Raw genomic sequence first — 15,462 nt, 5'->3', positions numbered from 1 at the left:
TGTCTTCTTACCTCATTTAAATAGTAGTTTTCATCTTGCTATGTCTTTTAAGTCATTTTCATTTTGTTACATTTTTACGTAATTCTCACACTGTACGTTTTTTATTTTACCTATTTTTGTCATGTTACATTGTTTTCATCTTGTTATGCCTTTAATTACATTTTTCCTCTGTGAATTAAAGGATTTATGTCTTAGGTGGATTTGGAGATGCTTGTCCACGTCTTTACAGGTCTCTCTAAAAAAAACTCTCTCAGACAGCTGGAGCTGATCCAGAATGCTGCGTGTCCTCACTAAGACCAAAGAAATCGATCACATCACTCCAGTTCTGACGTCTTTACACTGGTTTCCTGTCCGTCTCCTGTTGGTCTAAGAAGCACTGAATGGTTTTAGGCCAAAATACATTTCTGATATTCTTCTACTGTAAATGACCCACCCATACGTCTCAGGTCATCTGGGACATGTCTACTTTCTGTCCCCGAAGTCCAAACTAAACATGGAGACGCAGCATTCAGTTTTCCTGTGCCACATATCTGGAACAAACTCCCAGAAAACCGCAGGTCTGCTGCAACTCAGTTCTTTCAAATCGAGGTCAAAGACTTTTCTGTTTGTCTCTGCCTTTTATCAAACAAAATCTGAGGCTTTTGATTAATATCTTAAACTTCTCCTTCAACTCTAGTGCTGCAAAGATTCACACAATAAGCCTAGGGACCAGATTATTAAATTGGACTTTCCAATTATCAGCAAGAGACCTCGAATATGTAATTTGTAATGAGGTTTTGGGCCATTTTCAATCAGATATTTTAGTTCTTTTACGTCTTTTCAGCCTTTTTACGCCTCTAAATTTTCAGCTGGACCTTCACAGTAAAATTGGGAGTTTATGGTAAAATACAATTTTATTGTTTAAGCAGCAGGTTGCCTGGCAAAATAAATACTGATCTAATGGTCAAGATTTATGTCTGCTCTTCATTGTCCTCCTGAATGTTTTTCAGTTTTTTTGTGTTGTACTTAGAGGGAGAGGGATTATTTTTGTGATAGTCTTTGCATTGCCTCAAGAAAATCCTGCTAGTTCGCCTTTAAAGCAATAAACAGGTGGGTCAAAACTGGAGAAAACACCCAAATGGTAAAAAGGTGAAGCTCCTGTTCAAACGATAAACAGACAGTTCATTTGAACTTCCAAAAGTTTGATACAGAGAGCTATAAATAGCACCTTGAGCCATCTTGGCTTCCTGATCCTGTGTTAATATAGTTTGGTGAAGACAGCAGAATAGAATCACGGCAGCTTAACCGCACTCGTTAGGAAAAACCTAATAAAAAGACTTTGTAATCAAATCCACCGCTTTTAGCACTGGGCACTTTGAAAAGGCTGCTAACTGGATCTTCAGAGAGCAGCGGTCACGCAGGAGAGAGTGCATCAAATGGAGTTACTTTGGGGAAATGGATATGACACAGAGATAGGACCAGAGACATCCAACGCCGTCACAAAATTGTCGCTTAAAAGCCAAGTGGCAGACAAACCGTCTGGCCTGGTGTCACATGACCTGGTTACGTCACCTCAAATGTGGATTGTTTTGTTTGATAGCTGTTGCTTCAAGAATTCTCTGCTTTAATGCACATAAAAGGAGATGCAATTTTAGTGTATCTCAGTTCTCCTCCTCATCACTGTAAACACAATTCATTCATTCAACCTGAAGGTTTATTGTAAACAACTCGCACACAAAACAATCTGAGCTGGTTCAACTTAAAAATGTAAGTTGACTGAACTTGAAGTTAAATGAACTTGAAAAGACATATTCAATAACCTTGAGATGTTAAGTTGAACCAACAGTTTGAAGAGTCAGCTCTCACACAACTTACAGCACCGACAATATTCTTCTCCCAGTGAATTTATTAAATCTTAAGTGTACAGACTGAATTCAGTACTGACCTTCATGCTTTGCAGCGTTGTCATTATTGTGAAAACAAACCACCATGACGTATTTTAAAATGTATCAGAGACACAGCAAGTTTCTGTCATATATGTTTTGTTTTGGCGGAACATCTGCATGTTGAGAGCCGAGCCCAGGCATTAAAATGACCACTGCAAGAGAAAAGGCAGCAGCTGTCAGGAGCCCTGGTAGCTCAGTTGGTAAAGTGTGCGCCCCATTTACCAAGGCTGAGTCCTCTGCAGCAGCTGTGGGCTTGACTCCAGTGTGGCCTACTCTGTTTCTACAGCTGTCCTGTCATTAAAGGCACAAAAGCCCAAAAATAGAATATATATTAAAGTAAAGGTAACAGCTGGTAGCTTGCTATATTCATACCATTAGTGTCCCAGGCACTAACTGACATTTCCAGTGTCTAGGCGGTAGGCGGAAATGGAGATAGTTGCTGCCACAATGTTGAATGAAAGTAGAAATAAATAGATAGATAGATAGATAGATAGATAGATAGATAGATAGATAGATAGATAGATAGATAGATAGATAGATAGATAGATAGATAGATAGATAGATAGATAGGGATTCAACATGTCCTCTCATTGCCAGAGCTAGGAGACTGGGAAGAGTAAACAATCAGCTGTTGGAAAAAAAAGGGCTGCGGTTGCTCAGCCGAGGTGCGAGGGCCCCTGAGGGCCAGCAGCCTAACAACAAACCATATAGCTCTGGCCTTCTCTAACATACAATCCTGTCAATCTGCATCGGCACACATGGGCAGAAGAACATCAGACTGACAGGAGCCCCGGTGCCTGTTAGAGCACGTCGACTCTAATCACACATGGACGTGTGCATGTCGGCCTCTGCCCAGAAACTCTGCTCACAGGCAAACAGACATGGATATGACACAGCATTCTGTTAGTTAGTTCTGAATTGTTTTACCTGCATTTTGTTGGTCCCATTGCTAATTCCTCTCATCTCCTTTGTCTCCTGACTGACCATACATCTACACCATCTGACTAAATACATACATTAACACACCTTTTTTCTTTGGATTGAGTCTTGCACATTCAAAATATCCTTATACGTAATACTTTTGCACATTCATTCACAAAACCTTTACATTGCTGTCATTTCTATCCACTTTTTTCTATTTGTTGTGGATGTAACAATACCAAAAACTCAAGGTAGGATAATGCCAAAGTATTTCTGCTCTAGCCAGCCATGATCCAATCATGTGCAAAACATTAGCATGAAAACTGACCTGTTGAACTGAACTGAATTGGACTGTCCTTGGTGATGAATGTTTGAAATATTTTTGCAATTGCAAAACAGTCCAGTATGTTATTGAGACACTTTATTGCAATCTATTGTTATATTCTACATCCATACGTTTTATCTTTCTTTATATTTTTCTATTTTGCATGATTATTGTTACGCATCAAAACAGCAAGACAAAAGCCTCATATATTGTCAATAATACAATGATTCTGATTAAAGTGAGTAAAAGTAACTTTACTTACTCTTCATTGCTGCTAATCATCTGCTTAATTGTGATGACAGCAGTTCACCAAGCGTGCAGGTTTTGTTTCAGGTTTGCGGGGGACAAACATTAGCTGGGGGCCCCTTTAGGAAAACTTTCAAACACTTCATTTCCTGCATTCTGGTGACTTTTTTATGCATCAATTTATGCATCAATTTATAGTGGGAATGCTTTTATTTATGTAAATGAAAACACAAAATTCAAGTGCCAGGTGCCAAGGCAAGAGATTTGTCAAAATAAAAGTCCTCTGCTACTCTCATGCTTTTATTGTTAAGCACAAATGCAAATAATGAACACCTATGCAAGTCATGTTTTTGTTTCTGCAGGTTATTGATTTGACTCTTTACTGTAAATAAATGCTCTTGTGTGTTTGGTTTTTTTGTGAGAACTGAACCGACAACCACATACAAATGAACATTTTCTTTTCCCATTGACTAGAAATCAAGGGGGCAGAGGCTGGAGAGGAGCTCTGCTCTGCTGTTTACTCAGGCAGAAGTCCTTGTATGGCATTTAACAAGACGTGTTATTACCCACTGCAAGGTGTGAGTCACCCCAACGAGGGAATCCTGGGTTAAAGATGATGTTTGTGAGGAAAACAGAGAAAAGAAAAAAATAGGACTAGTTGTCACAGTGAAGCCACTGCAGGAGGAAGCGAAGGAAAACATAAACAGCTGCTCTGTATTTATAATTAATATTTTAAAGGGTGACTAGTACTACAGGTAAGAGAAAATATATGTATTTTGGATTTTGGGGGTGAACTGTCCCTTTAAAAATGTGATTAAGACTCAGGGTTAGGACTAAAACGAGATTAAGACTCAGGGTTAGGACTAAAACGAGAAACCACAACTTGACATGTTCATCTGCAGAAGGACCCAACATGAATTTTGTTGGTTCTGAAACTCTGAGGGGTGGACTGGGCTTCACTCCTGCTCCTCTCACTCTGTCATCCTGTGTTATTCCTCCGTTCTTTCACCACCTGATCTACCTGACAGCTCGGTCCTGCAGGCACAACTGGACTCATGGCCCCAGGAAACTCACACACTGCGGTTCACTGAAGCACTGCTGACCCTCCTGCTCACATTTTGACTCAGATGGTTGTTTTCCTGAACATGTCCTCACTCATATAATACACACTTGACAACTGTTGCCAGGTAGAAAGTCTAATATTTAAATTAAAGCTTAAAAATCATCCAAATCAGATTATTTGTTCTTTTGGGGTTATTTTGCATCAAAAATGACACAGTCGCCATCTTCTGGACAATATGTGATACAGCCTTAACCATCACTGAGCTGTTAATAGAATTAAGTACTAAAAAAAAAAAATCATTTTTGGGACATTTACACATTTTACTTTATCATAGGTGTTGAGGTAAATGTTTATTCTATTATAATATAGGAAGCATAATAACATTCTACAAGTTAAAACACAGATTTATAGTGTTTGCTTTATCCTTACTGCTGTTATTTTGACTACATGTGTTTTTCCTGCGTGTATCCAGCAACAGGTGCTCTGCATGCGGAGGAGGGGAGCATATTTACTGAATTAGATGCTGAATCACATTTTCTAGGATTGTCTGTGCACTGAAGCCAATAAGTGTGATAAGTGTGACTGGACCAATCACATTTTTTAAAGAAGATAAGTGTAATTTTCAGACACAGTGTCTGTTGCATCATAAGATCTTGTCTGCCAGTTTTTCCACATCCTGACCACAAGGTGGCGTAAAGAATAAATGTTTAAATTTACAACAAGTGGTATGTTTTCACTTCAGGGATATCTCCTCTTCAAAGTGTGTAGGAGAAACTGCAAAAACTGTAGAAACATGATGTTAGCAGACTTTGTGGATTAGATATAAACAGCTAATTCTAAGGTAACAAAAACACAAGGGTTCTTATTCTCAGGTGATTATTCACTAATGAAAACATATTTATGAATATTATATCTCTATCCTGTCATATGCTGACAATAAATCACCATGAATCCCTTATAAAATATATGTATAATTCAAGTTAATTTTATTAGGTATACTTAAGTAATATCTCAAGCAGGCTTTATGTAGTAAATATACTAATATCAAAGTACCAGTAGTATACTTGTAAGTATACTACTTTAAAACTTCTTAGGACATTTTAGTTTTTAAAAATATACTTGACGTATAAGAGTAGTAAACTTTAGGTACACAAATAGTTTATATTTGAATTTTATTTTGTACTGCAACTATAATTTGGACTATACTACAAGTGAACTTATAATTATACTGTTAGTTTACTAGTTACATACTTCCAGCTCATTTTTTTTGTTTAATTTATATTGCAAGTATACTTGTAGGTTTAACTTAACATCAAACTTACTGTTCACTATTTATATATTATTTTTGCACTTTCAAGTATACCACTTATGTATTACTTTTTATACTTGAAATTCTTTAAGTAGTAGATTTAAAGTTAACTCATATTTACACTGACAGTGGACTACACACAAAAAAAATCACAAGAGTCAGGATTAAGAACATTGTTTTCTTTTTAAATCAAAAAATTCAAACAAATAGGTGATTACTGGATGTCATATAAGATGCAATATAAGAACATAACAATGAAAACTCAATTTTCAAAATAAATACAACAAACTGTATGAACACAGTCTTTAGGGGAGGTTGATATTAGAATTTGTGAGGTCTGAAGTCTGCCAACAAACATCAGATGGGATGTAAGACATATACTGCAATACAACCTCAAATAAGTCAACATGTGTGTTTTTTAAGTTGTTTAAATAGGCTACTCTGTCAAAAAGTAAGTACAACCATGAGCCAAGTGTGCTTAAACTTTCTGTTTAATACTTAAGTATAATTTTGCTAAGTTTATCTCTGATAAGAACACTAAAAGCAAACTGAAAGCACACTCTCTTATTTTTAGTTTAAAAGAAGTATACTCCTAACACACTTCAATAAACTTCTTTTTTGTAAGGGATCTTTCACACTGGACCTTTAGGAAGGCAAAACTTCACTGCCAAGTTCTTGTTAACATCTACAGAGGAGCAATAAAAAGTAGGGCTGAATGATTTTCAAACAATATTTAAAAACTGTGGTTATTTTGAGTGATATTGCAATTACAATATGATTTGTGATATTGGAGGTAATGATAATTTTTACATCATTATTCTTATTTTGATTGAAACATACGGTGTTTTGCAGGACGCCTGCACAAAAAATACTAGAAGACAACATGCACCCCAGACACAGCCTGTACAACCTGCTGCCGTCTGGCAAGAGATACAGAAGTATCAGCTGTTGCACCAGCAGTTCAGATAATGAAAATTTACTATATATAATTTTTGTTTGTGTAAGTAGCATGAAGGTAACTGCAGCTAACATCTCATGGGGAATAAGCTCAGATTTAAATGTCAGAAAGCTGTCTTTACCTTTATTCTAACCCTGTTGTGTTGATGCTCGGGCCAGCCAATAGCAGCTCTGCGTGTGTCTTTAAGAGGCGTGTGTGAGAGGAGGTGGAGTCGTGCCCCACATCTCAGTGTGCAGGCTGCACTCAGCTGATGGGAGGAGGAGGAGTGCCGCTCTCAGACAGGAGACAGGATCCATGGCAACAATCATGGCAGGTGGGAGAGAAAAAGAAAAAATGAAACATGAAGATTTATAAATCCTGTTTTGTGTTGTTTTGAGATGATAAAACAAGTTAAGTTGTGATAAACCGTGAGAGTGTTGTGTTTGTGTTCCAGAGGCAGAGACCCGTCAGAGGCTGCTGCGCACCGTCAAGAAGGAGGTGGGTGTTTTCAGCTTATCGAGTCGGAAAAACAAACACGTTGGTTTGTATGAAGCTGTGTGTGGTTCATCATGTGCGCAGGGAGGTGACAACTAACAAATACTGACTGACACTTCTGTGTCTGTACTGCATGTTCTGTCTTTTCCTGAGGATGACACCTGACACAGACCTTCATCTCAATCATAACCTCCTTAAAAAGATCAGAAAACAAGCCTGAGTTAATAATTGCAATACTAATACCAGTCATTAAAGTAGTTAATTGTTTTTTTTCCCTTTAAATCCAGTGTATCTTATTCAGTGTTCCCTGTCTGAGTGTTCGTGCTGCAGCTCAGTAATTATTCGGGTGGAGAAGCAGCATGAAGGAAACAGATTGGTTTTTGGTGTTTATGGCAGAGCAAATCATCAGCCTTCTGCCAAGCCATTTGGTGGTTTCAGTGTGTGTGTGTGTGTGTGTGTGTGTGTGTGTGTGTGTGTGTGTGTGTGTGTGTGTGATGCATGTAATGAGTTACATGGTGTTGAGTGGAAACAAACATGGAAGCAGCCCTGGTGGTTTGTTCAGCTGGTTTCATGTCACTCTTCATCATTCGAGGTTCCTGCAGGAACACAGAGGAGCAGAGTTCAGCAGAGATCAAACGAAGCGCCGCCAACGTTCAGACCGTCTGACATTCAAACCCTGAACAGGGTTTCTTTTTAGAGAATCCAAACATTTGGGGAAAGGGTTTGGAATTAATGAAGGACGAGCTACGGACTGTTTAGAAAAGCTTCTGGAAGCAAATAGCACTGATGATGAGGAGCTTGAGTGGCATGAGCTTCTACGTGGAGGAAGAAGAATGATGGTTTGATAACTTCTTCTAATGTCTGTCTAAATAACCATTTTCTGGACATGCATATTATGGCTTAATATTATCACTTTAATCAGACTGTAGTCATTATTTAGGACCTGCTGTGCTTAATTATATTCCTGCGACAGCAATGTGAGGTATTCTAGTCCAGTACTTTTGAGTTCAAGGAATAGTTCACCCAAAGATGAAAATTCAGTCTTTATCTACTCGCCCTCAGGCTGATTGAAGGTCGGGTTTAGTTTATTAGTCCGCAAAACAAAGCTGGAGTTTCACAGGAAAAAAGCATAGCAGAATCTCCCAAACAATAAGCGAGTGGTGACCAGTTTTCAAACGGAAAAAAAAGAGGAAAATAAAATGAAATGCTGCTTGTCTGGTGTAATCCAAGTCTCTTAAGGCCCTGACATGCTGCTAACTCTGAATTAATTACTGCATTATGTTAGAATGAGAAAGAAATATCTGATTAAATTAACTTACATTTGGTCATTTTAGGATAACGTTATTGGCATTAGTTAATATTTTGTAATATTAGGTACAATGTGCAATTTTTGTCAAATGCAGTTTCGTCATCACTTTGTTCAAACCATTCTTACTTACTGTCTGAACTGGCTAACATAGTAAGCTAATGTTAGCTTTATCGGTTAGTTCAGGTAGCCAGCGTTACCCAACAGTTACACCTGACAGCTACTGTGTGTAAATATTTTGGAATAATTTCTATGTAAGAACTAGTTTGTGCAGTGAAACGTGTTTTAGTAAAACCTTTTATCGTAACTTGGGTAAAGGACCAGTGCGTAGGATCTAGTGATCTCGATGAGTTGTAAGTTTGAAGATTTCAAATACGTTGTTTTGCTCTCCCCTTCTGAGCGTGTAGGAAAACCTGCAAAAATGCCTAAAACACAGAGAAGGATATAATGGATAGGCCTTCTCAAGAACCAGTCTGTTCTAGGATACTGTAGAAACATGGCGGAGCAACATGGCGACCTCCGTGGAAGAGGAGCTGTGCCTTTTGTAGATAAAACACCTCATTCAATTCAATTCAGTTCATATTTTCAGTTGTATTCTGCCAATAAACGCCTGTAAATCTTACAGACTGGACCTTTGAGTTTGAACTTAGAGCTGGTGCAGCTGACAGAAAACTAAACTATCTACAGAAACACAGAAATATAATGATCGTATCGTGATTAAATATTTATAGTTGAACCAATTCTGTTTCAAACAGACAACCGCTATGTTGGAGAACAGTTAATTTGTGTGTGTGTGTCACTCCGTTGTGTTTCCATTGTGCTACAGCAGTGTGTGTTTTGTGGTCGCTCGTGTGGATTTTGTTTGTTCTCAAAATCACCAACACCTCACTTTAACATTTACACGGTGAACACATTCAACCTAGAAGTCATCCAACGTAACCCAGACTCCTTTGCTGCTGCTGGTTTTGGTCACTTAAAAACTCCACCGGAGCAGAGGAGCATTAACAGTAGTTCTAGTGAAGCGTTCCTTTTCCTGGACAGATCTTTACTCGTCCAGATTGCTTTTTACCGTCTTCAGTTAACAGCTGATGGGTTTGTTTCATTATTTTCATCACAGATTGCCTCATAAATTACAAGACTCTATTTCTCCCAAACAAACAAAGATGAAGAATCACATCCTGGATCTTGTGAAAGGAGGGATATAGAGACTTTAGTCTGGTGGTTTGTTTTCCTCCGTGTCCTGTTTGCAGTCTTATCAGCGGAGACCAGACCCTTCCCCGTGATTAAACCTGCCTCCTGTGCGCCGATTCGACCTCGCTGAGATTCATTCACAGCGGCTCTTTCTCTGCAAACACAGCCTGATGGAGTCTGTGGATGGACCAACAATACAGTATGATAGTTCACTTCATGCACAGATAGTGCCTCATGAAAATCAGCCTTTTTTTGACGGGTAAAGAAAGACTTTTAGGCTGCACTGTGTTCTACAGTGCACAACAAAAACTAGAAATAATGTGTTCTTTATTTAACTGTATTAGACCATTTTATTAGACCCTTATTAGACTTTATTTGAGGGCAATTAGGGACACATTACAACAGAACTGTACTGTAAACAAAAGTGTATTATTTTCCACTGCCAGACCCTTATTAGACTTTATTAGAAGGTGATTGGGTCCCTGCATTAGAGGAACTTAGGCCCCTTTAGCCCCCAGTTTTTCCATAAGTTTAATATGTCTAGTTTTTTAAGTAGATGATTGTTTAAAATTACAGTTATTTCTTAGACTTTCTTATTAGACAGTTATTTCATACATTAAAGAAAAGATTTCAGAAATAGCTGCTTTCGTCTTTGAAATTCATACACTTAAACTTACATGAATTATAGACGGAAATTGAATAGGAAATTAAAAATCTAAATGGTATGTGTATATATTTGTCTGTCATTAATAAAGTAATGAGAACAATCACCAAAAAATGTTATTTATATCTACCAAAGATTTATGTAGTTTTTTTGACTATTCACTTTTGATATGATCTGTCCGTTACAGGTTAAGCAGAGCAGTCAGCATGAAAGTCTAACAGAAGAAAATAATACACTTTACAGTTTACAGCATTGGTTCTCAACCTTGGGTCCTGGCCCCCCTTGGGGGCACACGAGAAATTACATGGGGTTCCCCAAGACTTTGTCTGCTCTTAGCTCCTCAAAATCAGATGTCAAAATCAGAGGTGTCAACTCAAATCACAATTTCAGGGTTCATACACCTTTTCCAAAGTCAAAGTGAAGCACTTTTCAATCTTTTCCAGCAGCTTACAGCCGTGGTAAATGACATATTTATATACAAAAGTGATTATTTCACCTCTTCGTCACATTAAATCAGATATTAACTTGCTATTATCAACCCAGATTATGTTTTGGGATAGAAAGTTTAATGTGTCTGTCTGTAAGTAGACTTTTAGGGTTATAAATTTTGTGCATTTTCTGTAACTGATAGTTGAAAATTCTAACAATTGACTAATTAATGAATCATTAATTTTCATTTTCTTCTCTTTTTCTCTTTTTTAATCATTTTAAGTTTAATTTTCAGTTTCTTTATCAAATGAACAATGAACAGAACAATGTGAAATGAAGCACAATGTTAATATATTATCAATTAATACGTGTTTAATTGGTTAATTAATATTCCTCTACAATCTTCCCATACAGCCTGCTTCAGCAAATATCTGACTTATTTTATTTCTTTATCTAAAAAGTTAACTAACTAATACAGTTATTATGAAAGTAGTGTGATTACAGATTAAAGCACTTTTGAAACCTTGAAAACACTACATTAAAATTTAAGTTTTTAAGGATTTCCAGCACCTGCACAAACCTGCAGTTTATACAGAAGTCTGTGTGCAGGCTGGGGGAGGGGCTCAGCTTTCCTCAGATACAAGTAGGGGAGAGTCCAGGGAAAAAAGGTTGGGAACCACTGCTTTACAGTACAGATCTGTTCTAATGTGTCTAATAAAGAACATTTTACTTAAGATTTTCTGTTTTCTGATTTGATACAAACTGGTTTGTTACATCTTATTAGTGGACTGTAAAAGTGTGTTGTTTCTGTTTTTCTCATCTATGAGAAAGAAAGGTGTCGTTACTGTTTTTGCCACTTTCCCATTAGTTTATGTTTGTCATTACTCAGTGTGGGTTATACCATATGGCGTCTGTGTGCTGTGTGTTCTCACGCTCTCCTTGTCCAGCTGGTTATGTGCCACCAGTCTGCTCAGATATACCTGGATGTGGGCCATTATCCAGAGCGCGAGAGCGCGCAGGACGTCTGCGGCGACAGAATTACCTTCTGGCACAGAATGGGTTTGAATGAGATCTCTTATTTGCCTTAGATTTGATACAGAACCCCTCTCAGTCCGTCTGTCTCTTTATCTTGTTCTCTGAAGTGTGCTCCTCCCTCCGTCTTTTTTCATATCACACGTGCCCACAAGCACAAACACACACCTGTGTTTGCTAAAGGAGAGAGAGACAGGGGCAGAGAAGCGATTAGAAACGGGCTGAAGAGATCTGCAGCATTTACTTTCCTGTTTGGCCTTTTTTAAGGCTGAGTGCGTACTCAGGATAAGGTTTCAGCCAGTGGAGTGTAAAATAATCCACACGTCTTGTTCTGTTTTCTGCTTGATAGAGATTTTCTGATCCGTGGTAGCATGTTGATAGCAAACATTAATGCAGGCTTGATTCATACTGCAGGAACAAGCTGCAGGAAGATTGTCATATATTGTTTGTTGTCATAGATACTGATAGACTGTTATACAGTTTTTGACCTTTCTAGGTGAATGCATTCATAATCAGGTTTCGGTATGAATGAGGGGATTACCTGGCTGAAGGAGAAGTGTGATACACACCACAGCTTGTATGAGTTTGCGCTCCACTGGTCTGTGATTTGTTAATTTTTAAGACAGGGGAAGGCCCAAACCCTAACCCAACTTAGAACTACATCTAACCCTAGAATAAAAACTAGATCTGTAGTCCTGTCTCTAAAATATGTAGTTACAGAGGTGCATTGGTTTGTGGGTGTATTTTCAGCAGCACAGATGTTACTGAATGTTCTCAAGAATGATAGGCAGCAGTGTGTCGTCTTTGATGATGAAGGTGACGCTGCACTAGTACAGAGTTTCTCATTTTTTACCTGAAGGACCTCTTAAAAGATAGAAAATATACCGTGGGTGCTCTCATCCACGTCCCTCATTTGACATATGTCGCTGTCAGGCAGAAATCTGTGTGCAAAACTGTTACTTTTCAGGGAATTAAAAAAAAACGTGTTTTTAAATGTCTTTTTAAATATTTTTAAACTGTTAAATATTTGCAGAATCCACAGATAAACATAAAGGGTGACCAATAGCAGTGATTTATGAAAAAAAGTCAAAATATGGAGATATGAGATTTGCGCCGCTGTCTCTCTGCTACTATGGGATGTAGACGGGGGATGGCAAGTTAACCATGTTGATGGCATCCCAAACAATTAATGTGAATGGTAGCCAGTTTTCAAATGAAAAAAAAAAACAACAACAACCAAAGAACCCCAATAAAAAGCCTCCAAACTGCTTGTCTGGTGTGATCCAAGTCTCCTGAATCCCTGACATGCCAAACTGACTTCAAAGACGTCATTTACACCGTGTCTTTAACCTGAATCTTCACTGTAGATCCTTAGCTTGGAGCCACATTTACGTGCACATACATGTTTGTGTGTCGGTGTTGGGGCGCAAATGAGCGGCATATCGGGGCTTTAGGAGACTTGGATTATGCCAGATGAGCAGTATGAGGGTATTTTATGTTATGTTGTTTCCCCGTGAAACTCCAGCAAACTTTTGTGGAACTAAAACACTAAACCCAACCTTCAGTTCCCATGAGAATGAGGAGATGATGACTGAATTTTTTAGCAGTTTTCTGGTCCACCTCAACCTCAAGTGATACTGTACAGTGTCAGCATGTAAAATTACTTCAGGTTGAGGCTGAAACTTCAGTCTTGGCCTTTCTATCTGACAAAACAGTCTGATGACAAGGTTAACTTAAGCCAACATGGACAAGAAGTCCTCAAAGTGCTCAGAAAAAGCAGATAACTGGGCAACCCCCATCTGCTGAGGAAGAAGTCGGAAGTTGGACGGAGTCTCCTACTGTGTTGTGGTTGCTTGGATTTAGTGGTGGAGTCATTTTAATAGTTGATCAGTCTGCTTATTCATTATTAAATTCCAATAAAATAAGACAGATAAGATAATATAGAACTTAATTGATCCTGAAGGAAATCCTTGTGCCAGAGATGCTCAAAAAGTACATGATTACATAAGATTAAACACAATAGACCATGTTAGTACATTTAAAGAATACAAGGAGGACATGTGCCAAATAGAGTAACAAGAGAAGTCAAGTAAAATGATAATTAAAATAATTAAGTCTTAATTAAATTGTGATAAATAGCTTAAAATCAAGTGTAGCTTGATCTATGCATGGATTAAAATGCCTAACCAATAATGATTTCTTCTTTTTTTTTTCATTGTGTGCTGCCTTCATTTATCAGTGGCCGCAGAGATGATAAATAATGAAGGGTTGGATGTTAATGGATGGGGCTTTCTCTCTGGCTCTTATTTCTTGGCTCTGCTGTTGCAGGAGTTAATTGGAATACTTTGAAGATCTTTTATCACTCTGGCTGATGCCTTCAAGCTACACTGGTTAGTTAAAGCACATTCATCAGGCTTCACTGCGCTAACAGAAACATTTAATGGCTATTAAACGTCACGCACATTGTTTTATCTGTAACGTCAAGTGAAAAATATATTTTGTGGTGGTATTTAAGAGGATATGATTACTCTTTTGGGTAGAATTGTGCTTGATTAATACATAATTTACACACCAGGACCATAGGTGGCTGGATGATATGTGAAATGACGACAGCAGAGTGCATTTAGATATTATTAGTTACTGTAGTTGGGGAGCTGCAGTCATTTTTGTTTCATTTATTTCAGAGATGAATGAATGTTGTTGACGCATCTCCTTAGGCGGAAGTGATCCTCCGTGCGACACGTGCCGTTTCCATAGAAACCTGCAGGTTGTCTGTGCTTAGACACTTCACCATATTAAATTCCTCAGAGGCCTGATCTGTAGCACAGATGAGAGAGACGAGGGAACACGAGGAGGAGTCTGCATCCTCAAGTTGGTGAATCAATCAGCTTTCTGCGTGTCAGGCGCACTCAGAAAGAAAACTGGTGCATTCAAGTCCCCTATGTTTTACGTGTGTGTGTGTGTGTGTGTGTGTGTGCGTGTGTGTGTGTGTGTGCGTGTGTGTGTGTGTGTGGCTTTTATATAATTGCAATCGTGAGAGGAGCGGCTGTGCATCACATCAGACTGGCACTGTCTCTGTTCAGTTGGCAGCATGAATCATTTGTTGATGCTGAAAACAACAATGCTACTGATGCGAAGAGGCCAAATTTGTGTAATGGCTGCTGTCTAATTAATGAATGTTTCTTTACAGAAATGTGTTCAGGCGAGCACAGTTCTGGACACATTTGTTTTCCAAGTGTTTTGTAAACCTTTCTCTCTTTTTTTTTTTCACAAGTGAGAGATTAGCAAATTTCAAGTCCTCATCTTGCGTTGACAGCGTGAGTGCAATCAGTGCGCAGTGGGCAGAATTTTTCGCAGCACCATCACAGGAGAATAAGTTGTTTTGTGTCTCACAGTTAAATCTGAACTTTTGGCCGACGTGGTCTGTGTTATTTTTCTCTCTGTTTTCAGGTGCTGGAAAAGAAATAAGCTTAATATTACACGATGGATGCTTTTATGCTACGTTATACTTTTACTTGTCTATATTTGTGAAAGAAACTCTGTACTTTTTACTCATTTATTACATTTGTTTGACAGCTAAGATCAAGACATGACTAACAAAACGTGATCAGATTTGGAA

At 38.2% G+C, this 15,462-nt stretch overlaps 1 protein-coding gene across 3 annotated transcripts in view; it reads left to right on the top strand.

The window, feature by feature from the left end:
- The first annotated feature begins 6,988 nt into the window (after positions 1–6,988).
- sgsm1a (small G protein signaling modulator 1a) overlaps positions 6,989–15,462 on the top strand; it is a 35,302-nt gene continuing 26,828 nt past the window's right edge. For all 3 annotated transcript variants that reach the window (XM_084727956.1, XM_084727955.1, XM_084727957.1), the window contains exons 1-2: positions 6,989–7,060; positions 7,181–7,224. In XM_084727956.1, the coding sequence (XP_084584082.1) occupies positions 7,042–7,060; positions 7,181–7,224 (63 nt within the window). In that variant the 5' untranslated portion in view covers positions 6,989–7,041. The remainder of the gene's footprint in view (positions 7,061–7,180; positions 7,225–15,462) is intronic.

This window comes from Lutjanus erythropterus, chromosome 10, assembly GCF_056507025.1.
Source record: "Lutjanus erythropterus isolate fLutEry1 chromosome 10, fLutEry1.hap2, whole genome shotgun sequence".
In the NCBI taxonomy this organism is placed as follows: Eukaryota; Metazoa; Chordata; class Actinopteri; order Lutjaniformes; family Lutjanidae; genus Lutjanus; species Lutjanus erythropterus.
Note: the sequence above shows the minus strand (reverse complement) of the source record. Positions and strands in the feature narration are given on the sequence as shown.